Source organism: Erithacus rubecula (assembly GCF_903797595.1).
Source record: "Erithacus rubecula genome assembly, chromosome: 13".
Classification (NCBI taxonomy): domain Eukaryota; kingdom Metazoa; phylum Chordata; class Aves; order Passeriformes; family Muscicapidae; genus Erithacus; species Erithacus rubecula.
Window position 1 is genome coordinate 9,628,529 of NC_136665.1, and position 25,188 is coordinate 9,653,716.

The 25,188-nt window shown below is 40.9% G+C and overlaps 2 protein-coding genes across 2 annotated transcripts in view; one reads left to right on the forward strand and one right to left on the reverse strand.

Annotated features, from left to right (window-relative positions):
* The window catches only part of EEFSEC (eukaryotic elongation factor, selenocysteine-tRNA specific), a 120,253-nt gene extending 117,654 nt beyond the window's left edge, over positions 1 to 2,599 (reverse strand). Inside the window, exon 1 of the mRNA XM_079316595.1 lies at positions 2,261 to 2,599. Within this exon, the coding sequence (XP_079172721.1) occupies positions 2,261 to 2,531 (271 nt within the window). The 5' untranslated portion in view covers positions 2,532 to 2,599. The remainder of the gene's footprint in view (positions 1 to 2,260) is intronic.
* Positions 2,600 to 8,204: 5,605 nt separating this feature from the next.
* Positions 8,205 to 24,704, forward strand: RUVBL1 (RuvB like AAA ATPase 1). Its single transcript, XM_079316597.1, has 11 exons — positions 8,205 to 8,436; positions 9,123 to 9,209; positions 9,827 to 9,959; positions 13,775 to 13,926; positions 15,165 to 15,254; positions 16,083 to 16,232; positions 17,519 to 17,582; positions 18,740 to 18,938; positions 20,594 to 20,696; positions 23,734 to 23,825; positions 24,123 to 24,704. The coding sequence occupies exons 1-11, from the start codon at positions 8,296 to 8,298 to the stop codon at positions 24,280 to 24,282; spliced, it is 1,371 nt and encodes a 456-aa protein (XP_079172723.1). The 5' UTR covers positions 8,205 to 8,295; the 3' UTR covers positions 24,283 to 24,704.
* Positions 24,705 to 25,188: the final 484 nt, after the last annotated feature.

The window sequence follows — 25,188 nt, forward strand, 5'->3', positions numbered from 1 at the left end:
GTAGCAGCCCTCTCATCTCTGTTGTCATTTCACCTTCCAAATCCTCACATCCAGCTCCCTTGCCCACAGGCATCCTACTTCTAGTTTTTCTGCAGATCAACTTCCACCTATAGCAACCCCAAGATTTGAATTCAGAACAGTGATATTTTAAAGAGGTATGGGAAATCTGAGGTGCAGAATAAACATGGGAAGATAAAATACTTTGCATTAATATCTTATTGAAAAACCACATATAGAAGAAACATGTTATAACAGGGAAATCACAGATTCCATCAAAAAGAAAAGGGCAGTGGTACTCCTGGTTGCAGAGAACATTTTTGGAATGGTGAACCCTGAATGCCTAGTAACAAGGAAGTAGATGAAAATAGCCTAAATTTTTCAAGTTATCATTATCTGGGAGGACTCACTTTCCACTCCTCAAGTGGTGAAAAAGTCAGCACTATTGAAAAACACATCAACAGCAAAGAATGTATCCTGTTACACAAGACATGCTACACTTCAGTTTGAGTTTCACCAAACCTGTAAGCACCTAAACAGTCCCACAGGCACAGATCAGCTTTTGGCATCAAGATTTCACATTTCACACCTAGTAGTAAAAAAACCAAAAAAAGCATTCACTATCAAGACACATCAATGTTATCAAGCAGAAAAATGAAGTTCCTCATTCTTTAAACTATTAACACAATAATGCATTTTCTCTCCAACCTTTTCCTAAAACACAGAATTGCACTAAGTCACACTAATCAACTGTTTCACTTCAGTAAGACACATAACCTGGTATAATTGAAACCATGCAAGTTTGGTGTGCTTATGTGTGTGAATTACCATCTGTAAAGAATTATTTTTGCTGGGAAGAAAACTCTATCATCACCTCATCCAATCCTTGCCTTCCTTCATGGCCTATCAATAAGCAAATCTGATGTGGACAGCTGTGACTAAGTACTTTGAGGTTCTTCATAAAAACAACAAAAAGCAATCAGAAGCCTGTGCATCAAACAACCACCTGAATTAAGTGTTAAAGTTACTGAAAAACAAAACTGGTTAAAGCAGATTTCTAAGTTTTCCCACAGGCCCTTCATGAGAAAGTTTATACCATTCAGATCAGTTGCTTCTGGCAGAGAGAAATGCCTGACTACAAATAACTCTTCAGTACATCCAAGAAACATCTGCCAAAGTCAACTTCACTCTTCAGGTGCTTACAATTACTAAAGGATGGTAAGGGATTGTCATAACTACCAGACAGCAGTTTCTGGGATTAAGCACACAGCTACTCTGTGTAGCACCTATTGAAGAGACAGCGGTTTTTTACTGGGGGGAAACTGACAAAGAAGTGAATATTTATTATCCTACCCACAAGAAGTGCAAACAATGCAACACAGTTACTGCTACCACAATTTACAAAAAACACAATCCTTCAAAAGGGGGTTAAACTCCCACATCATGGCAAGTAACTCAGCGTGAACCTCAGCCTAGCCAAGAAACATTGTCCTACAAAACTGCCACCGAATCGTTACTGAAGAGACACTGCAGATGAAGCACAAGGGAACAGAACTGGGCTGATCCCTGCAGCTGCATCAACCTGTGACTATTTTAAACTCCTGCAGCTGTGACTCCATCACATCCCTAGCCGAGCACCGATCACCTCTTAACACTCCTTAGAAGAAATGGAAAGGGGAGATAGAACAAGGTGGACTAACTTAAAATAAGTCCTAATGCAAACCAAATTAACCTTGTGGTATCACCTATGAAGACTAAAATGAAGAGTCACCAAAATCCACGAAATTATTTCTAAGCCTAAAATTATCATGTTACAACTCCCTAGTCCTCCAAGACAACACGGGCACCTACAACACTGCTCTCAACCACAGGCAGCATCAAACTCTGACCGCTTTAACAGGCAAGAAAATAGAGATTTATACAGCTGCTCAATGCCATTAATAAGGCCTCCATACACAATAAATAAAACTTATTTTCTAGTAAGTGTAAGAAACTTAAGCACACCTGACTATCCAAACGGCATCCCAAGAACTCACGTGTGCAAAGTGCTTTTCTAGGAGCACTGTTTTTGGGTGGTTTTTTGGTTTTTTTTTTTTTTTTATTTGAAGAGCAACTACGAGCAAGTGTAGCAAAGTCACAGGTCTGCGAAGCTCCTGACACCCCCCTCGGTCCCCTCGGTGCGGCGGCGCCGCTCGCAGCACGGACGGGCGGCGCACCCAGCGGGGCTGCGGCCCCCCGGGAGGCACCCCCGGGCCCCCCTTACCGCCGATGATGGTGCGGATGAGGGAGGCGTGCCCCGGGCAGTCAACCAGCGTGAACTGCAGCTCGCCGGGCCCCGGGCCCAGCTGCGGCGGCAGCGCGGTGCGCAGGCAGGAGAAGCCCAGGTCCAGCGTGATGCCCCGCGCGCGGCTCTGCGGCGCCCGGTCGAAGGCGGCGGTAGAGCCGGTGGTGCTGAGCGCCCGCGCCAGCGCCGTCTTCCCGCTGTCGATGTGGCCCAGCACTCCCACGTTCACGTTGAGGACGCGGGCGGCCATGGCGGTGCTGCGCTCGCCCGGTCCGTCCCCACAGCGCCCCTGCGGCAACGCGGGCGCCGCCGCCGCCGTTCCGGGCTGAGCCCGCGCGGTTCGCCCGCTCCGCGGCGGAGAGCCGGCTCACACAACCCAGCCCAGCCCAGCCCAGCCTAACTCAGCTCAGCTCTCTGCCCCGACCAGGCAAGGAGAGGCGGTTTCGGCAGGTCACTCAATGGCCACCAGCTAGCCCCCTCCCCGCTGTGCCGGCCTGCGAAGGGGTTCTGTATTTGCCCCGAGCATCCGCACCTGCGCTCATTAAACACTGCAGGGCTGCTCAGACACGCTCACTGTCACATCGCTCCATTCTGGCCACCAGCAATGAACTGCGGTCACCAGGTTTGATTTCAAGGTCACATGGACATTGCAAATCCACGTGGAAAAGCAGGTCACGTTCGGATCATTTACTCTCTTAGACGTAATAAATTCTAGGCTTGCATAATTCATTTTCCTGTAAAGGGATATTTAAGTTAGATAAGATGCTGCTTTAAAAATCATATCCGTAATGAATTAAGAATCCAATATTATTAGCTGTGATGAGCAGATCTGCCGGTAACATTGCTACCACAACCTAAACAAACGAGGCGGATGAACGCTGGACATGCCCGATGGCGTTCGGAGGCCAAGGGCGTGATTCCCTCACTCATTTAGGTCACTTCTCTTTACTGATAACCCAGGGAGGTAAATGCTCTACAGGATAAAGCTTAACACGAGTGATTGGCATTTCAACAGTGACCAAGGAGCCCAAAGTACCTCTTGAAATGATTACAGCTCTTTACAAGCCCAGAAACCGAGTCTGTGTCATGGGCTTCCCACAGGTGTCAAAGCAGACTAGACTAGTTTTATATTCTGGTTTTTCTCTTTAGAGCAGTGCAGTTGCTTTTCTGCTCACTCTGAGCAGTAACACATACCGCTCATAGTAATAACATTCACATCTGAATAACTAATGAATGAGCCAAAAGTGTAAAATGACTTGCCTAAGGCTACTGTCAACATCATGGACTTGGTTTTTAGGCTTTGACTCCAAACCCCAGCCTTTTTCTTACAAAGAAATCTGCTTTATATACCAACACTTTCAATATAAAAGAGTTTGGTTTAAAGCCGGATGCAAATTACTCCTCCTTCCCAAGCACATGGAAGTCAAGATGACAGAATCAATGATCCAAACGAAAAAGGGGAGGGAAAAATTGCATTTCTTCCTAACACTCAGTGCTATTTCAGAGACAACTGTCTCCCTGAAGGAAAGATGTGAACTCACAAGGAGTACTGAGCTAGCCTAGCTAATCAGCTTCTTGAGCAGAATAGTTCAGCCTGATGGAATCTCTGTCATGGGAGCCAAATTAAGCATTATGTCACTTTTCAGACCAAGTTCCCAGGCTTTGAATAGTTTCCTGTTAAATCATAAAGCTTATATACACTTCCGTGTGCTTAATCTGTTACATTAATATGAACTTGCAAAGGCAAGGGAAAGTTTACATCAATTCCCATAAGGCTCTAAAAAGTTAGAATCCACACAAATATCCCTATATCATGTAACCTGCCCTTTACTTCTTTTCTTTTAGCATTATTAGGTGAGTTCAGAAGGAAGAGGGGGGAAAAGATCTGATTCTCAACCAGAAAACACAGTATCCAGAAGTCCTCCCAAAACATCTAAAATAACAGTTATTTTTCAACAAGCCTTGACAATATAGAAAGGTCTAAAACTTTCTACAACTCTTGAGAAAACTGGCAATGAGGTCAAGGAGGTCCCATTTCAATACTTACAGTGTAAGAGGCCACAGCAGGGCTCACGTGAGATCCGTTTTGGTCTGCCAGCTTAACAAAGAGATGCATTTTGCTCAGCCAGAATTTAGAGGGATGCTGGATAGAACTTATGGGATGAAAAAAATATATGATTCTTTCTGTTAATGATAGTGCACACAGTACCTGTGAAATTAATAACTTCAATCATCAATATCAAAGAAGAAGTCTGATAAAGACAAACACAAGCACTTTCATTCGGCATTTACAAAGGTCCATTCTGTTAGCTTACAAAGTTTAGAATTAATTACAAATTTGGAAATTAAGGTGTGGCATTCAGTAGAACACATAGCTCATATTGCTTTGAAGAGTAGAAAAATAATCAGCTTCTTATGCAGGAAACAAAACAAGACATGACCACAATCCCCCCACCACTCCCTACTCCTACATGAAGGTAAGAGGGAGAGGGGAACCTGGCAAAATTAAAGAATCCCAGCTTCTCCAGATTTTTCTATATCCCTCATAAAATTTGTAGCATTTAGCTGTTTTCCTTGTTTTCCCCTAAATAAACCATTCTCTATCCCAGTTGTTCTCCACTTACAGAATTTCTTCCCTAAAACATGTTCACTTTAATGCTAAAGTTTATGGACTCATGGGAGAAAGGGCAGGAAGTCAGACTTTTGGGATAGGGTAAAAATGTAAAGGTCATTCACACACTCACACACACATACTCTCTCTCACTCCAAAAATAATACACTATTTGACAGTTTCAGGATTCAGCATGTCCCACTGAAATTTGAAAGCTTATGTGAAACTAGGCTATGTCCTGTAACCTCAAACATTTAGTCTAGGAAAACAGCTCTCAAGTCTCCAGCTCCCACATCGGGTATCGCATGACGTCTGTGCCAAATAGAAGACCTCAAACCAGGGGGCAAAAGAAACCTTGGTAAAATGAGTTGATTAAACCTGGGGAATAGCAGTTCAGACTCTTAGTGACAGGTATTATTTTTTCTGGTTAGCTGGCTAGTGAAATATTAAATTATACTCTAAGCATCCATAGAATGAGCTGGGCAGAATGGTCACACAACCTACTTACATTCCATCTGGTGGCCTGGACAAAAGAGGAAGAAGACTCCTGTTTTGCAATTTAATTATTTTATCTTCCCTCTCTACTACATTAAGTAGCTAAAAAAAAAAAATCACAGAAAATCATGTTAAAGTTGAGGTTTTACATTTCCTCATACTGATCCATCACAGCACAAGACATCAGCTATAAAAAATGATATACAGTATGGAAGTTTAGTTCTAAACTTCCCAGTAGTTCCACTTGTACTCTGCTCTTCCTGGGGAATAAACAATTCATCCTGTGTGGTCTAAAGAATTATTGTTTATTTTCCCTCATCTGAATATCCTCTTTTGCCCCTCTTTAACTGCATCCTCAGGACAACACTCAAAGAACATATGGAATGAATAAAGCAATACATGAGCAATGCCAAACCTGGCACAGTAAGTAATACCTGTGAGCAGATAAGAGGGAGAAGCCAGCCTTACATTTATGCAGCAAATCATTTTTTACTTTTATTTCTGTTGAGGTATCCTCTTCTACTACAAACACAAATAGTTTTAATCACGTTTTCTGCAGGTTAATATTAAAATTGTACCTTCCTTGTGGCAGCAGATTTCATTTACTGAGCAGCAATGGTCACTAGCAGACAGAAGTTTTAGGCTTTAAATTCTGACACATCTTATTACTGTTGAGAAACAATTAACACAGTTTTTATCCACTTTAAGCAAGAAAAATCCCTAATCAATATTTCCAAAGTTAAAGAACCTTATGTACCACCTACTTTTTATAGACATAGAATATTTATATCCTTCCTCCAAGTTAGAGTGAAGATTAACAGCAATTCTCTATTCCTGCCATCTACATTCCTTTATATTGAATTTCACCAAAAACAAATAAGCAAATATTATTAAATAGACTTTGAAATGCCACAATCTCAAAAACAGGTCTTGTTGCAACATCAAACAAGATAACATGGACCATATGGACAGGTTTCAGTCTAAGTTAACAAATTATTATGTATTTCACCCTTTTGAAAAGAAGGGTCATACCTAGCCTGAACCCCTTGCTAGCAACATCACTGCCTTCAGAGCTCTAACCAGACTTGCTAATTATTCTTCCAGAACTGGCAGAAACTTGAACTCTGACCAGACTTACCCACAGCACTTGCGGCAGTTTAATGCACTGGAGAAATCAAAGTTGTATATTTGCTCTTTTACAAAGGAAAAAGTCTGCAGCTCAGTACCTATTAGGTGTTTGTATTCTGCGACTAATATGACCCTGAGAGGATGTAGAGTCTAATGGCATACACACTTTTCTAATTATTTAAAGAATAGCATATATTTGTTAGTCAAAAACTCTTAGCTGAGCAGTTGTATAGCAGGATACCCTTGCAAAGGTGTGGAACCACACATGCATGCAATTATATTGTAATTACAATTTTAAACCGGAGTATGTAAATATAAACTGACAGAACAATTAACAGAAAAAGAAAGCAACAATAAGCAAAGTCTTTTCTTTGCCAAATTGCATTTATAACAAAACTAATGGAAGCTCTTGAATAAAGAGGGAATGAATAGCATGTATATGGTTCATTGGGCTTTTGCAAATTGTACTGTAACTCCCATCCTCCCTAAAACTGCTCTCCGAGTTTCTGCTGGCACAGGACTGCTTTGCCATTCCCTGGCAGTGCACAGGAAAGCCAAGATGGCACCAGACATCAGTCCTCCACGGTTTTATAATCATTTATTTCTGCAGGAAGAGTCCCCTGTCTTTTTTTTTTTTTTTTTTTGTGGGAGAGATCACAATATCGACAAACAAAGAGAACTCCCAGGAACTGCAGGTTCCCAGATCCCATCTAAATTGCACGGACAGTGATCTCCATATTAAACGCCTTATATTTTAAACCCCTCCCAGAAGGTGCAGCAGAACCACCACCAGAATTAAAGGAATAGGTGCTGTAGGTGCAGCACATGTCACCACCTCAAATGCTTACAGGAAGGCTTCAAGATGCGGAATAAGAATTACTCTGCAGTTTCACTCAACACTAAAAACCAGTGAGCAACACCGAGCGGGTAAGAGACCATCCCTCCTTTCCTTGGCAGGGGAGTTGGATGAGGTGGTCTCCAGTGATCCCTTCCAACCTTAACGATTCTGTGAATCTTTGACAAAGTTTTAGAAAACACCCTTGGAAAGCCTCAGCTGATTTTTGTAAGCTAAAGCTAGCCGAGGTTTTGATAAGGCTCACTGTTCTGGCGCACTGTCAGCGGCTTTGGGCAGGCAAGCGATAGGACACCGAGCCAGGAACAGCCAGGACGTCCCAGCCCGGGCAGCGGGGACAAACGCTGGGTCAATCGCCAAACTGGATTGTAGAGAGAAAGAGAGAAAGAGAGAAAGTGCTCATGGCGCAGCAGGGCCAAAAAAGCTGCGAGCAAGTACGAGCTGGTTCCCACTGCAGGAGGGCTCCGCTCGCCTCTCCCCAAACCGCCACTGCCGACTCAGAGAATCGCGGAACCACTCAGGTGGGAAAAGACCTCCGAGACCGCAGAGTCCAGCCCGTGAAGGGTCACCACCTTCTGAACTGGACGCTGGCACAGTTTGCCACGTCCAGTGTTTCCCCGAGCAGCCCCAGGGACGGTGACTCCGCCGCCTCCCTCCTCCCCGGCCCTACTCCTCCGCAGCGCCCGCGCCCACCCGGACCGGCCGCGCGCGCCGCACGCGGAAACGGGCGGGCGGACCCTAAAAGCCTGCGCCCCTGCGGCTGACGGGCAGGCGCGGCGACCAATGAGAACCGAGAGCTCCGCGGCGCGGGCCAATGGCGGGGCGGGGGCGGGGCGCGCCGGCGCGCGCTGGGAGCCCCGGTAACGCGCGGGCCGCGTGCGAGCAGCGCGGGGCGGCCGGGCCGGAGCTGCCCTGTCCCGTCCCGCCATGAAGATCGAGGAGGTGAAGAGCACCTCCAAGACACAGCGCATCGCCGCCCACAGCCATGTCAAGGGGCTGGGGCTGGACGAGAGCGGCGCCGCCAAGCCGGCGGGGGCCGGGCTCGTGGGGCAGGAGAACGCGCGGGAGGTGAGCGCGGGGCCGGGCCGGGGCGGCTGACGAGTCCCCGGCAGCGAGCGGGAGCCGTGCCCGGCTTCCTCCGTGTCCTCCTGCCGTGTGAGGCGCGATGGGGGCGGCCGGGGCTGGACCTGCCCCGCTCCTGCTTCGCACACGGACGGTGTCGGTCTCCCGGGTGTCACGGGCAGCGGAACCGACCAAAAGTCGGATTTTATGCAGATGGGGATTGGAGCATCCCTTTCAGCGCGGTGGCCGGATAAACCTTCATAGAATCACAGATTGGTTTGGTTTGGAAGGGAGCTTTAAGATCATCTCTCGTCCCAAGCCCTCCGCTGTGGGCAGGACGCCTTCCCCTGGAGCGGGTTGTTCAGTCCAGCCGGGCCGTGAAGGAAGATCTGTGGAGGATCTGCGGCTCCGGAGCCCAGATTAGTGCCGTGCTTTCCTCTCAGTGCGTGGGACTGCGGGGGAAGGGAGTGGGAGCTCACAGATTGAGTTTTCTTGTCTGTGGTTGTTAATGTCCGTGTCAGATAAAATGGTTGTAGAAAGTACGTTTTTGTGATTTTGTGTTTCTTTTCGTGTGCATGAAATAGAAACTTGTACTTTTTGCAAAACCTATTCTTTCTAAACACTTAATGTTGAAACGAAGGATACTATAGCAATGCTACTGTTAACAGTATAAATATTTATTTGACTTATAGGCATGTGGGGTAATAGTGGAGCTAATCAAAAGCAAAAAAATGGCTGGCAGAGCAGTGCTGTTGGCAGGACCTCCTGGAACTGGCAAGGTATTCTTTTTCTGGTTTTTCTGAAATTAAGTATTTCCAGATCTGTTTTAATTAGTTATCAGAAGCGTTTTAGGGTAGTGGTTATAGCATGTTTTATATACCAGATTTTTTTCCAATTAATATATTGCAGTAGTTTTCTACTTTATATTTTTACTTTTGCTATGTCATCAACACTGGCAATGCCCAATGCTGTGTTCAGTATCTTTAATGTGAAACCACCTCTTGTAGATTACTAAACAAATAGGTAACAAGGGGTCTGAAAAAGTTTTAGAAGTTACTTTTATATTAAGAGCCAGAAGAGTTTTTGCTTTGGTTTTTTTTTTCCCCCATGCTATGCAAGACCTTTTGCATATATATCAGCTGTCAAATTCAAATGCCCAGTGTTGTGTTTTCAGGGATTTTTAAAAGTCTTTGGCCAAGATCACCTGTGTTGGAGGAGGATTGTTATGTGTAAGAAACACATGTCAGACAGAATAGTCTTACCATTAAATTGATAGTTGTTGTATAGAACATAATACAATTAGGAAAGTCAATTTTGTGCAAAAATAATAATTTCTTTCCAAAATTAATGTCTGGGGTTTGTTTTTGTTTTGTTTTGTTTTGTTTTTTGTTTAAAGACTGCTTTGGCTTTAGCTATTGCTCAGGAACTGGGAAGCAAAGTTCCCTTTTGTCCTATGGTTGGAAGTGAGGTCTATTCCACTGAGATCAAGAAAACAGAAGTTCTAATGGAAAACTTCCGACGGGCAATTGGTAAGTTTCAGAAAAAGAAGAATTATGTGTTTGCATGATATTTACTTTGCTTTTTCCCAGTTGTCTAAAAAGGAAAAAATTTTCAGTGGTCAAGGTGTTTTCAGATTTTCTTCTTCTGTGCTGATCCTGATTTAGGGAATCTCTTTCACACTTAGTGGAGTCAGGTTTTCTGTTTACAAACTGTAATTTAATTATTGTGGTTTCATTTATACTTCACCAAATTCTTCTCTCATCCTCAATCTTCACCTCTCTGTTTTATCTGTGACTGAATAAATCTGAAGGAAGAAATAATTTCTTACAGTAGCAGAAATACTGTTTTTTGCTTCAGTGATTTCACCCTACTAAACAAACAGTCTCAGTCAGGGGCTCCCAAACTGGCAGCTTTAGCCTGACTTACTGTTCCAGTGTGCACAGGGAGAGTTCCATGCCAACTAAGTAAACACTTTATCTTAATGTCTTCCTCAATTCTATGGTGCATGTACAAGTTTGATGTAAATTGGCTTAATTTGCAGCACAGCCTCAGTGACTATCTAAAAATCTCTTACACAACTGCTGCTGACAGCTGATAAATGCAGATAGAAGTGCCCTTGTTTGTGTGAGGATTGGCTAAAGAGAGCCCAGTTGATTTTAGTCCTGAACACATTAACAGTAATTTTCCTGTTTCAGTACCATGTTTCCTCTTGGATTTCATCTGGCAGCAGCAGGGTGAAGGAGTCTCTCAGTTCTTTCTTAGGTGAAACAAAAGTACTCCATTGACTTTTATAGGAAAGCAACTTTCAGTAGTTTCTGGTGTTCTGGTTACCATGAAACTGTCAGGGCTGGGGGGAGGGAAGCCTCAGTAGTCTGCAAAATTTCCTTGATGTGATGAAGTCCCCTGTCAGAGATTTGGAAACCTGAACCAACAGGTGAAACGTGTGCCATCCCTGTTGTCAGTTCTAGAGACAGCAGAGATTTAACAGACAGCTGCATTGTTAGTTCCCTGCATTCCCTGAGGATCAATAGAGAGACACTTCTAAACAAATATTAGTGTTAATGAAAGATGGAACTTCTTTTGTTCCTTTCTGTTGAATTCCTTGTCACATTTTCATAACACGGCCTTTATTGAATATTTTTATGGATATAAAAATAATCTCTGAATAATTTTAAAGGACTACTAAACCACAATTTTTTGTAACATAACACTTTCCATTTGGGTTTTAATCTCAGGTAGGTTTTAGCTTTCCTGCTTGGTAAAGAAATATTTTACAAGGGTACATTTTTAAAAAAATTATTCTGGGCAGTGTGGTTGGGTCTGGGTGCAAGGAAAGCTTCAGCTCACACATCCATCAGTACTAAAAGTATTCAGTCAGGTTTTATTGAGTTTTGCTTGTTTGCATGTCTCCTTGGTAGCAGGTTCTGTGTACATGATCATTGCTTATATCGTGCATTTTGCTTTCAAGGGGTTTAGCTACTTGAATTTTTAAAAATTATTAGAGATGTTAACATTACAATTTTTATTTAATGGTTAGGGTTTTTTCCTTGGAAACTACAGAGTCTGACTTGTTTGGACTCAACACTTTATAAGAAAATGGGAGTTACTCTGAGTTTACAAAACTTTTATTGTTGAGAGTCTTTTAATAACAGACTTGATATATTCTCATGTTCAATTAGGAATGCAGTAGAGAGGTTATAATATGTAAGAAACATAGCAGGACTGAGTGGGAAATGAGGAGATCAAATTGTTGTATGGGTTAAAAGAAATTTAACCTGAGAGAGATTAATCCAGTGTAGAGCTCATTAGCAGCTGGTGAGGATGATGATAGCAGCTAATTTTAAGAGCTCAGATGCACTAAAAAATAACTGCTGCATTTGCCACTTCAGTGGCATCACTGTTCCTTGTGTTGCCAGATTGAACCTGCCAGTGAGTCAGGCAAGCACCCTTTAGCTCCATGGAATGCTGTTCAACCAAAATATCAAATAGCCCACAATTGCTTCCTTGGATTTGTGTCTGATTGGGAAGTAGATCTCTTTAAGAGCTCTTCTGCAAATGAAGTTCATAGTTGGCACATATATATTCATTTGAAATCAAAGGATAATCAGCAGCAATTACCTTTGTTGAGATCATGTTCATCTATAAATATTTTCTACAGACACATCTCTAAGAACACGTTAGTCTGGATTAGAGAAAGGCTTCTGAAGCAAATCCCTGGGTTTGCCCTCACTGACTTGGCTTTGACTTTTGTTGTAGAACAGAATGAGCCCATGAACTGGATTCTTTCCAGATGAAACAGAACTGGAAGATTCATTGCATGCTTCAGCAGCATACAAATCATACCCCAAACACAAACAGGTTGCCATGTTTTCAGAGCAGAGTAGAGCTTGTGCTAGAAGTTTCAAATCAAAACAAAGAGAGCAAGCAAACCTGGCCCAGTTTGTGGCATAGCAGTTTCAATGTGCAGATTCTCTTACTGCTTCACACTCATTGCATATGAGCCAGTGTGATGCAGCCTTGTCTAGTTTTGTAACTCTGAGATTCATTAACTCCTGTCTGGTGTTTTGGCCTACCTGAAAAACATTTTGAAACTTACTGAAGTTAACTTTGTACATAACTTTCTATGTTGTCTTAAGTAAGAGAAATCAAATACTTCTTACCCAGAACTTGTCGTTATCCACAGTTATGCTGTTTCTTGCATTTCAGATCCTGTTCTGAATTTGGGCCCAGTAGAGGGAGACAGACTCGTATTTGTCAGTTCTTTATAGCCCCTATCAGCAGCTCAAAATTACTGGTGAAGTGTCTGATCTGTTTCAAAGCAAAATGAAAAGTTACAGAACAAGGAAAGGTTTATAAAGTCACAATACCCTCACACTGGGCAGGATGATTTCCTTGTATCTTGTTACAGCCCATTCATTATTTTTGGTATGGCATGTGTGTCTCATAAAATACTTTATGGAGTTTCTTCAGATGTGGATTCTTTGAACTTCTGTGTAGTTAGAACATACATAATTGTAGTGGTGGTGGTGATGATAGTGGGTTTGCTTTGAAATGGTCTGCTTGTAAATCTCTTCAGCTCTGTATTATTTATTAATTTAAAATAACCTAGAATAGAAGCTTAGCCAGATATTCTGAAGATTGCTTGGCTGTGAAAAGTAACAAAATGAGAATTTTCAGCTATTTTGAAGTAATTTTAAATTTGCATTGTAGCAGTTTCTGTTAATTTTATCTAACTCATCTTTTGCTATTAACTTGAAAAATATTTGTAATTATACACTAACCCTTTAGTAATTTGATGATGTTCTGGCACAATATCTGTTTATCAATTTATGTTACCTTTTTAACTCTAAAATATAAAGTTGCTAAAATGTAGAGTTTTTTATGAAGTTATTTTTTTTCTTATTTTTATTAACTTTGCAGGGTTTTTTTGATGTTTCAAAAACTGTGTAAAACTCATTGTTATATTAATGTTACTAGTTTCAGAAACTGGTCTGTGTTTGTGGCTTTAGCATAGGGAACAAATCAAGCAAATTTCCTCTTTGTGGGAGGAAAAAGAGATAGCATCCTAACATTTGCTTTGACAGCTAATAATAATGAATATAAGAAAGTAATTTCTAAAAGTTTAATAAACTTCTTAGCAGGTCAGAACTTGGGCTGAGCTGATGCACAGGATGAATATTTTCAGTTAATATTGAAGAAGAGAACAATAATTCGTCTTTCTGCCTTTAAAAGTAAAACATTAGCATGAAATGTAATGCACTTTAGTAATATTTTACATTTTGTTGACAGTAAAGCAGCAGACTCCTAAGTGTATACTGAAACTATTTTAAACAATTCCTTGCAGGATTGAGGATTAAAGAGACCAAGGAAGTTTATGAAGGAGAAGTCACAGAGCTAACTCCTTGTGAGACTGAGAATCCTATGGGGGGATATGGCAAAACCATCAGCCATGTAATTATAGGACTCAAAACTGCAAAGGGAACCAAACAGCTGAAGGTATGTGTGGTAGAGTCTCAGAGATTTCCTTAAGCATTTTGGGTTTGCATCTTCTATTTTTAGCACTTCTTACTTCTATTTCAAGCTCTTGATCCCCATCTCTGCCAAGTGGGGCTGCCAGGGAGCTGCTTTCTTTGGCTAGACAACTTTATCCTGACTCTTTATCTGCTTGATGTAGAATATTTAGATATTGGTCTTGTGTCCTACTAATTGAAATAGGAGATAAACCCATCATCACTTGGTTATCAGCTGCTGTTATTTCTCTGTTTGGCAGCACATACCTGTCTTCAAAGAGTTAAAAGTGAGTTTTAGTAGGAGTTTTGTAGATCACAAGTGCCACAAAAATGGGCTGAGTTGGCAATATGAGCTTTGTTCTGTCTCAGTCTGTGATACACTCTGACCCTGGCTATAAATTAATGTTCATGGTAATAAACATATGAGACAGGCCTTATTTGGTTTTGTTTTCCTGATTGTCAGGAACCAAATTTTTGAGGATGGCTTGGGAAATATTGCCTGTTTAAATATAATTTTTTCTTTCTGTCACATCTTTTCTTTCTACATGGAGTGACATGCTCTAGTGAGTATTTGATAGAGAACTGGAAATTGAACTGGTGTGTTGCCAGCCCAGGCCCACTTTCCTTTTGTTTTCTTGTCTCTGTTCAATTTCCCTGTCAGACTTGGAGAGAACTAAAAGCTGTCTCTGTTGTTAAATATCATCTTTCATTTGTTCACTCTGAAAACAAGGAAATGAAGAGCAAAAGTGAATAAACATGTACCAAGAGAAACAAAGGCATCTAATATATTCCATACCCACTGTCCCTCACAGAGCCCCACAGAGGATAAGGACTCAAGAAATCAGGGAATATAATTTAATGCTATAGCCAGATTTTTTATAAAAGTTTTTCTAGAAAGCTAGAGAACTACTGTTTTCTTAGTATAAGTACATTGTCACATTACTCAGAGGTATGTTCTGTAGCTGGTACCATTATGCTTCTGGCACTGTCACTTCTGTTGGGCAGCAGATTTTTTTGTAAGACAGTAAATTCTGTGCATCTTTCAGATTTATTCGCTATCCCTACTCCAAATGTTACAGCTTTATAAAATCCTAGAGGCTTTGTCAGGGTGAGTTGCAGTTTAATTTCGTCTGATGGGAGTGAGCTTCAGACTGAATTCTTTACCTTGATTACCATAACAATGTGGAGCTGTTTTAGTCCACTGTGCTGTTTGCTTGTCTCCAGCTGGACCCGAGCATTTTTGAGAGCTTGCAGAAGGAGCGAGTGGAAACCGGTGACGTTATTTATATTGAAGCAAACAGTGGAGCTGTCAAGGTAAGAGAAAAGTTCTCTACTTTTATGCAGGTGTTTGTGTTTTGCAGACCTTTCTCTGCCTTTGTCAGAAGGCTCTCTGATTTATTAACCTTAACTGACATCATATGGTTACATGGAAGTTTTAAAAAGAGCCCAGTGCTTTCCTTATCTGGAGAGAAAAGTCTCTTTTGCACCCAAGGAATGTGGTGATCTGGTTCACAATTAAGGTCATCTGGCAAGGAAGCTATCACTGATGCTGTCTGGATGAGTTTTCTTTTCTGTAAGATCAAGGCATCTCTAAGGGAAGAGGGGAAGAACCAAACAACTTTAGTCATTTTCAGGCTGACATGTGCAGCGTATTTAATCTTTCTTTTATCACTCTGATATTTTCTCCACAAGATATATACATGTAGAGGGAATACTGCATTAGTTAGCATTCTTTTCATATCTGATTTAGAAAGTAGTGTGTAGTGATCCTTGCTGTTTAATGGATGAGCATAATATTTTCTATCATATAATAAATCACCCACCTACAAAGAAGGTTCTCCCAATCTCTGGTTAATCTGCTGGATTTGTCCTTTAGCAAGAATTGCATAGGGTAAAAGAAGGGGAGAGAGGAATGGAATATCCTTGCCACTGAAAATATCAGGTGCTTTTTAGCAGAGTTTTTGAGCTTTGATCAGTAGAAAGGATATGCCTGTTGCTAAGCAGGGAGTGGGATGTCTGAATTGTCAGCAGAAGCTTGTCAGAACTGGAATTGTGAACTAACCCTGTTATCAAATTCATGTCACTCAAGGTTTTGGCACTGAAATTAATTCTATACCTGGGTTTCTCTTTGCTGTTCCTCAGAGGCAAGGCAGGTGTGATATCTATGCTACGGAATTTGACCTTGAAGCTGAAGAGTATGTTCCCTTGCCAAAAGGTGATGTGCACAAGAAAAAGGAAATTATTCAGGATGTCACCCTGCATGACTTGGATGTGGCAAATGCTCGACCTCAGGTATCTAACTTCACAGATGAAGTCTTTACAGAAAAATTATTTGAAATAGATGTGGTGTTAGCAGAATAATTGAGATGTAGGAAGTTGAGCTAACTCGCTCACCCTCAAAGATCCCACTGTAGGGAAAGCACTAGGTGTTGCACCTTGAAGGCCAGTCTGGCTCTCCTCAGGAGATTCTGCTGCAGCTGGCTGCTTCAGGACCCTGCCATGGAGGTTAAAGAGGCAATTGCTTCCTTAGGATTCATGCACCTGGTCAGCATAACACTCATAGCACTGCAGTGAACAGCTTCCACCCAGGTATTTGGGATCCACCACCTTCACAGTTAATACATAATCTAGACCCTACTCTCTTTCCCTCCACCCCACTTGCAGAAGAGCACTGTGGGCGGTTGCCTCTGACCAGGAAAAGAGATTATTTCTTTCTCTCCAGAAAGAAAGGTGCCTACAAGTGTGAGGTAGCAGCAGCCAGACCTGCATTGTTTCATTTACTGGAAGTTCTAGATGCAGGTTAATATATTCTGCTCACCATTTCATAACCATGAAATGGAAACTGCAAGGATTGTGATAAAAGGTGTCTTAAGTATTTTTGACTGCTGTGGATTATGTTCTTGCTTATTTCAGAGATGTTTCATAGTCACTTGTTAAACTTCTTTGGGATTTTCAGTAGAGCTCAGTATGTATTGCTGCAAAAAACCCAGGAAATAGAAGAATTACTCCTGGCCATGACTTAACATAAATCCACTCTTTAGGGAATTCTACCTGTGTCAAAAGCAGAAGTCACTAACAAGTTTAAAGGCTGGAATCCCTATAGTAAAACAATACAACTCTTTAACTTACTCAATTTTAAAATAAACCTCCTTATTTACAAAATAAATAATTTATTTGATAAAAACCATGGTATTAAAAAGTCATAAAATTTAGATGAATTCTTCCTGTGTTGACAGGCTGAACACCTATGTGCATGCAGGCAATCCAAGTCTCTGTGTTCCCTGAGAATTTAATTCCTTAGGAGTTCCTCTGTGATAGTTTTTTCAAGAGAGGATATCTCATTTTGATTTTTTGTGCTCTCCAGATGAGCAAGGATGAGGGGGTAGCTAGGTGATTATGTTTAGAATAATCCTGTGGTGAGGTTACCTAAACTTTGACAGATTATCAAAGACTGCTGATATAAAGTATCAAGCTAACTGTATGAAACAACTCCTTTAACCATTTCCTGATCTATAAAATTCCCAAGGTGTGTGCTTACCACATGACCTCAAAGCTGATCTATCACTTTCTTTTCCTAGGGAGGGCAAGACATCCTTTCTATGATGGGACAGTTGATGAAACCTAAGAAAACTGAAATTACTGGTATGAAACCTGTATGGTATTTCAAGATTATATAATCAGTGTGTTTTCTAGTTAGGAAAGGATTAAAAGTAGGGTTACTATATTTAAACAAATGCCTCCATAATACATATTCATAAGTACTCAGATTTCAAAAAACAGTGAATCAATTGCTACAATTACAATGGCTGGAGACAGTACAAGTTACTGGTTCATGCTTGTAGAGGTAAAATGTGTACAGTGCTCTGCACCCATCTGCCTGGGCAGAGGTCAGAATGCCAGCACCTATCCCACAACATTCCTGCCACAGTGTGAGGTCAGGCTTTCAACAGACCCAAACTGAACAGCAGCAATACACAAATTGTAAAAAATGATGTAGCAATCATACTGAATTTTGGTGGAGTAGAGGAATGGCACCTTTGAAACAGCTGTCTAAGGACCTGGTGCTCCACAAGCACTACTGCTTTTCCTACCTACAGACCTTTGGAGAAAACAGTATCCACAGACAGATCTGCTCTCCTTTTTGCTTTGAAAGAAATGGTGCTTCACTAAGTTACTATCTAAATTTAAACCAAAATCTGTTTCAATATGTAACTGAAGGTCTCTTCTGAAGTATTTTGTCTGTCCCAGAGGTTGCTTTGCTTATTCTAATACCAGATATATTGGTAACACCTGGCATAGCTTTGAGAGCAGTAGGTTCACAGAAACTTATATATGTAAGCCTTATATAATATATAATATTTTATTATATAACTTATAAAATATAGCCTTTTAAAATTTTTTTTCAGTTAAACGTTAAACACAACTTCTTTGCTGAAATAGAGTAGCAAGATTTCATTCTTTCAGTGGTGTACTTTTCAGCCATGCTTGGAAACTCAGTAAGTTTTGTGTTTGAAATGAGGTTTGACTTGACTTCTCCACCCCTTACCAAATTTCACAAACCTACAATAATCAATTTTTCATCTGTTGTGAGTGTTTCAGTTATAAATATTTCGTTGCACAGATATCTCCCCAACACAGTATGAAATGTCACAAAATTTTAGTGTCACAGATAATTTTCCTTGTGGCAGTAAGATGCCAAATCATGGAAAAGTTCAAGGAGAATTTTCCTTGCTTGAGGCCTTACCCTCTGACCTACAGTTCACTAGCAGAACAACCAACCAGCTTCTTTTTGTTCTCAGACAAACTTCGGGGAGAGATAAATAAGGTGGTGAACAAATACATTGATCAGGGCATTGCAGAGCTGGTGCCAGGTGTGCTCTTTGTGGATGAGGTTCACATGCTGGATATTGAGTGTTTCACATACCTGCACCGAGCCCTGGAATCTTCTATTTCCCCCATTGTCATCTTTGCTTCCAACCGAGGAAACTGCATTATCAGGTATGATGTCTAAAATTGAATTTTCCAGTTTACATTGATCCATAAACCTTGGAATTAGCTCTGTCAGTAGAGTTACAGCCTTTGAAAGCTTTTGTCTCTAGCACTGACACGTTTGATAATCCTCTGCATGAGTTGCAAGCTGCATTGGTGCTCAAGAGCTGCTCATGAGCTTCCTGATGGGACAGGCATTTAACACCAGGCTGACTGGAATTGCTCCTTTCCCCTAACACATCCCTCCACCTCTAACAGTTTGTGAATTGTTTTACTGCCTGGGTGATCTGTGACAGTTACCATTCTCATTGTACCTCAATACATCTGTTGCCTATGCATTAGAGACATCAAAAGCACCAGAGCTACAAATCACTGTTCCCTCCTTCTGGATTATTTTGCTGCCTGCTATCCTAATTCCATCAGACTTCAGCTTCTTGTTCTTACTGGTAAAGTGTGTCACAATTCAGCCTCTCCCTTTTCCTGCTGTGTTGGTCAGGCTTTTTGTGATTGTTCAGTCTTGCTAACCAGCTTGTTTTTCATCTCCATTTCACTTTGTGCATTCACTTTGATATTTTGCACCCACAAAATGCATTCTTTGCGTGTTGAGTAAAAGTGCTGTCCTGTTTCAGAGTCTTCTGTAAGTTCTACAACTGGTTTGTGGTCTAGGTCTAATTATGTCTAAACAAACTGTCATTAGTAATGATTGCTACTCTTTAAATTGATTTAATTCAGCTGTATAACCAGCTTTTCCCTTATAGTGGCTCATCTGGTATTAATCTTTCTCTGTTTGCATTGCTTAGAAGTGAGAATGATAAGCCCTTCAGAAATATTTAAGATGGACGTTACCACACTCCCTTTGCAAAGATATAAGAAAGCTGTCTTGTAAAAGTAAAGGAAATAGAGATCCTTGAGCATGGATTCACTGCAGATCTTTTATGAAAAAGCTGTGATTTAAGAAAGGAAATTTTCCATATAATAGTGGCATCTAATATTGGAGAACTATGGCCAGAGCTGCAGTACTTAAATACTAGCACTGAACTTAAAAGTGTAGTTCTATACCAGCACTTCACTCTTTTTACTGCAATCTATGTAATTCTCATAAATTAAATCTGTGTGTCTTTTGACTTCACAGCAAATTAGAGTGGTCTTGGAAACCAGGAGTACATGTGTCTGCTTTGCTGTTGGGTTTTGAATGTCAAACAGATAAAATGGTTGGGAATCTAGATCCTGCCCTGTCCTTCATACAGAGACATAAACTTCAGTGTTTGCTGGATTGCAAACATGGAATGTAAACCACTGAAGTATTCACTGGAGGGACAGGGGAAAGAATGGCTTGCTCAGCAACAGGGGATGTTCTCCAAATGAATGATAGTATATAAGATTTCTGCTGATACTGCTAAACAACTTAGAATTATTTGTTCCTTGCTGGAAGATACCTTGGAACATTAGATATGGCTGTATTGTGGGATACAATGCAAGAAAGCACCTCTCACTATTTTTGAGAGGCATGTTTAAGAGCTCCAGCAATAGTGTTTATTTCCCTGGGGCTGTGTCTCTGTGGACACACCATTGTAAACTAGTGTAGTCACTTTACTGATTTTAGCCAAACCAATGTACTGAACTCACAGTAGTGTCTGGTTCCTTTCTGTTTGGTTCTCCTCTAGAGGCACAGAGGATATTGTGTCTCCTCATGGAATACCACTGGACCTGCTGGACCGAGTAATGATCATCAGAACCATGCTCTACACACCCCAAGAAATGAAGCAGGTATGCACAGGATTTTAAAGAACTTGTAGCAAGTCCCCAGAGTTGTGCACAGCTTCTGCCTATTCTGTTACTGTAGAGATGTTTGACTCTGTGGTCACCAGAGCTTGTGCCAGAAAAAAACCTGCTTCTCTAGGAGTCAGTACAATGAGCTGGTTAAAACTGTGCACACAACTTCTGACTCCCAGCCACTGAGGAGTTGCTAAAGCACATGTGGAGCTGAAAGTGGCACCTCACTTGCAGGAAGGTATGAATTGTTAGCTGCAGCAATCTCTTGCACAGATGTGCTCTCCATAGCTTGCAGATTTCAGCAGGTAGTGCTTTTTCAGTTGGTGTGATGAAGTGTCACATCATGGGATCTTTAGTCCCAGGCCTCAGGCTTTTCCCTCACATGAGACATGAGAGGGATTGAGGAGTACAACCTCATGTGCTGCATTTTTGCCTTTATGTCCTGTACTGTAGCTTTAACCTACGGGAGCTGTCTCCTGAAATGGGGAGAATTTTCATGGTCCTAGTCAAGTTTGGAAATGTAAGCACAGAAAGTGTTGCAGGTACTTTTCCAAATGCCTGGAAGTTTTCCTGTGGGGCTATCACAGTGTATTGTGTATTGATTATAATGCTTGGTGCCATTATGATGCATGTGTCAAAGATCCCCTCTCATTAGTGTCTCAATGCTGGGAAGTGGCACAATGCAGAAGGCTTTAGGGTTTACCATGTCAATTCTTTGTATTATTTAAGAGATAGTGTCAGTGGAGGAGAGCTTGTCACCAGATAATGGTCTGCTGCTGGATAAGTGCCAAGGTGGATACATTTATCGAATGTAAACATAGAGGCAAAGCTTCTATGTTTAGAACAATTAGAGGCAATTTCACTTTGTTTGAGGAGCTTTTCATTGATGCTGTCCTGAGCTGTTCTCAGGATGATTTTTTTTGCACCTTAAGGACACTTTGAAGCATTGTGGTGTAGATTGCAGTAGAAGCAGCCCAGTGATTTAACAACACAGTTAGGTTTAGTCTCTATACAAAACAAATTTTCATGTAAGTTTTACCCAGCCTGGGGGTTTTAAAGACAATCTGAATTTCCCTGTAGTATAAGTAGTTAGTGCTGTCTTGCCATGCAGGTAGACACTTTCTGAATGCTGATGTTCAGAAGAGCTGAGTAAGTGCTGTGATTCCCACTCTCCCCAGGGCTGAAGGAAAGGAAGTGTTCACATTGCATGTAGCAGTAGCATTTCCTAATGCTAAAAAAAGAGTCCAGACATTCAGCCCCATAAATCACATTCTCATAGTCAGATAATCTCATCTTCCCTTAAATTTTTGAATGGCAGCTTCTCCTGGGAGAAGTAGAGGAGCTATTACACTTAATTTTGGCTTCTAAGTACAATTGGAGTGGGGGTAAAAACAAAGCATATGTAAGTTAGTTCTCTATTTTTGCTCTCATTTGTCTTTCATGTTAGGAGGAAGTTTCTGCTGCTGATGTTTCTCTGTGAGACTCTTTGCCTTCACAATTGATTCCTTTATCAGCACAGAATCTGGTCATGTATCTACTGAAAGCTTGTTCATAACCTGTTCAAAATATTTTTTCTTTGTTTGTGTTGATGAAGTAGAAATCCCATTGGGAAATACTGCTCTGAGACAAGACATACAGTAACCTTAGTGCAACCAGGAAAAAAAAAATCACTTTTATACTTATTCTAGTCAGGTGGTGTTGTAATCAAACTTTTTTGCATATGTGCCTCCTCTTCGATATTAGAGGTTATAACTGAGATGTTTGTTCCTAATATATTTCCCCTGATAAACACTTGTTTTCCTATTCCATAGTAAATGCATATGTAAACAAGTGGATTAATGGCTTGTGCCCTAGTCCTTCATAAAGTTCTACCAGCTTGCTAGATAAAAAGTTACTTTAAAAAACATTGTTGAAGATGAGGCATTCAATACCTTGTTTGTAGCAGAAGAACAAAGTAGCAGTGTTTGAATGAAAGGAAGGGGTGTCTAGGTGATCCACAGGTGAAAAATCTTCAACCTGAAATTGCAATTGGCAGCAGCACTGCCAATATTCAGTGCACATATCTCAGCACCAACTTTCTGCCATTTCAGGCCCCTCTCTTGCTCTACTCCCCACCCTGGCTCCCCGAGCGCATTTTTATGGCTTTAATTTAAACGAGTGCTTCTTGATATCTTGTTTACAAAGCTGCCAAAGTGAAAAATACCTGTATTATATGAGGCTTGCAGTTCCAGAGTTATCTCTGCACTACAACACAACATCATTATCCAGTCTGCCCCTTATCACTCAGCTGGTAATACAGACTACCGAGAGACTTGTGCCACTTTTGTTACAGCTTTATATGCTCAGGCTTATTGGTGATATCTTCCTCTCCAACTTCGTGAAGATCTTCAAACTGGTACAAGCCTGAGACTGTTCTGGAAAGATTAGATTCTTCTTAGTGATTTTTTTATTTTTTTTTCTTCATGAAGGAATAGGTGAATCAGAAAGTAACTTTTTGATTTATTTTACCATCTTCTTGTCAGTTGAATAAAAAGTGTGTTGTGAGCTGCTAAGGAAAGGGTGTAGCTTTCTGTAGGGTTTTTTGGAGGGCTGTGCTGCACAGCATCAGTGATACACTGCAGAATTCAGTAAGTGGTGTGGCTATTCAGAAGCTTCCAGCTGGCACTAACTTCTAATATACATTTGCCATTTTCTTGTAGAAGTTGTCATATTCTGCTCCTTATTAGTAGGTAGGCTTTGCTAACCATGCAGAGTTACCATGAAGGGCTAGCAGTCCAGATGTGTTACTCTACCTTCCTTTTGTGATAATAGATTTTTTTAAACATTGTATTTGCTATTATACTTGATAAGTCCTAGTCAAGGACTTAGAATTCTACAAATTCTGGTTTAGTGATAAGTTGTACCAGGGTAACTCCACACCATCTTGTTTTGTGGCATGTCACATCTCTAAGCTGATAATTTACAGATCCTGAGTTAAGTAATTTAGCATGTTAGTTGTTTGGGCACACATCTCACCTACTATTCCCAACAGATCACAAAACTTCGTGCTCAAACAGAAGGGATTAATATCAGTGAAGAAGCTCTAAACCACTTAGGGGAAATTGGTACCAAGACAACCCTAAGGTAAGTTGGGCAGTTTTTATTCAGCATGACTGGGTCTAAAGCCACTCGCTGTAGGATAAGTCAGTGTTGGAAGTGAGACAAACCTCTGCTTTACAATGACATGGTCTGTTAACAGTCATTAAAAAGAAATTATAATGCTCCTATTTTCTTCTTTAAAGAATGTGTGTGCTGGAGTGCTTGCTGACTTTTTCATACTGGTGGTAGAGCTGTGTTTCCTAGCAAATATCCTTCTTTGTATCATCAGTTCTCTGGGATGCACTGAATTGTAATTACTCATCTGCCTCTGTTTGATCACAGGTATGCTGTGCAGTTGCTGACCCCAGCTAACCTGCTTGCCAAGATTAATGGGAAAGACAGCATTGAGAAAGAGCATATTGAAGAAATAAATGAACTTTTCTATGATGCTAAATCCTCAGCAAAAATCTTGGCTGATCAACAGGAGAAGTACATGAAATGAAAAGCTTATCACATTAGATGCTTTGAAGTAGCTTTAACCCTTAGCCAGGGCTGGCTTAGTTATGGAATGAGAAATGTTAATGGTTTGTCTCTTTTGGGACTGAAGAATATTTAAATGTTGGACTGCTTTGTCAGGCCAGAATTATCAAGTGTTCCTATTTCATTATCAACTATAAGATGCTCCATGGTTTGTGTGTAACATCTTAGTCTCCCTTTTATCAGTATATGTGAAATTAGTAGCTCTTGACCCATCAGTTTTGTCTTTAGATTTCATTAAAGAAGAGCTCCAACTGCAGTTGATACTTACAAGCAGTCTATTTTCCTGAATCTTGTTTTAAAATAGCTTCCTTTTACAGATGAGAACTTTTTGGTTTTGAATTGAAGTTTGTCTGAAGTGCTTTATAATAAAACATGTCAAGAATATTGGAAGTGTGCATGTGTTCACTCTGGGTGTTGACCTGTCTAAGAAACAGTCAAAATAAATTGGAGGTAACAAAGCCAAATATGAGAGAAATGGATCTGCAACACAAAAATAGATTGCAACAAAGCAGCAGATAGATTAGGACTTCTAAAAAGTGTTTTCTTTCTTGTAGGGTTTGGGTTTTATTTTCTGAACACTTCCTTGGAGAATGCAGAAATATGTAATAGTTATCTTAGGCCTATTTAAAGCCTTCCCCCCAGAGTAACTTAATTTTTTCATGAGTTTTCCTAAAGCAGATTAAATAAAAATTGATTTCCATCGTGATTAGCTATTTTTTGCACTATCCCCACTTTCCTGATCACTCAGAAAAATTTTCAAAGTAGAACTGAAATCCTGCTCTGCACAGACTTTAGATGAACTTCAGCTGTCTCATGCTCACAGTGTGCTTCCTTGTTTTGTGAAGCATGGGTACCTGAGTGCTTCACA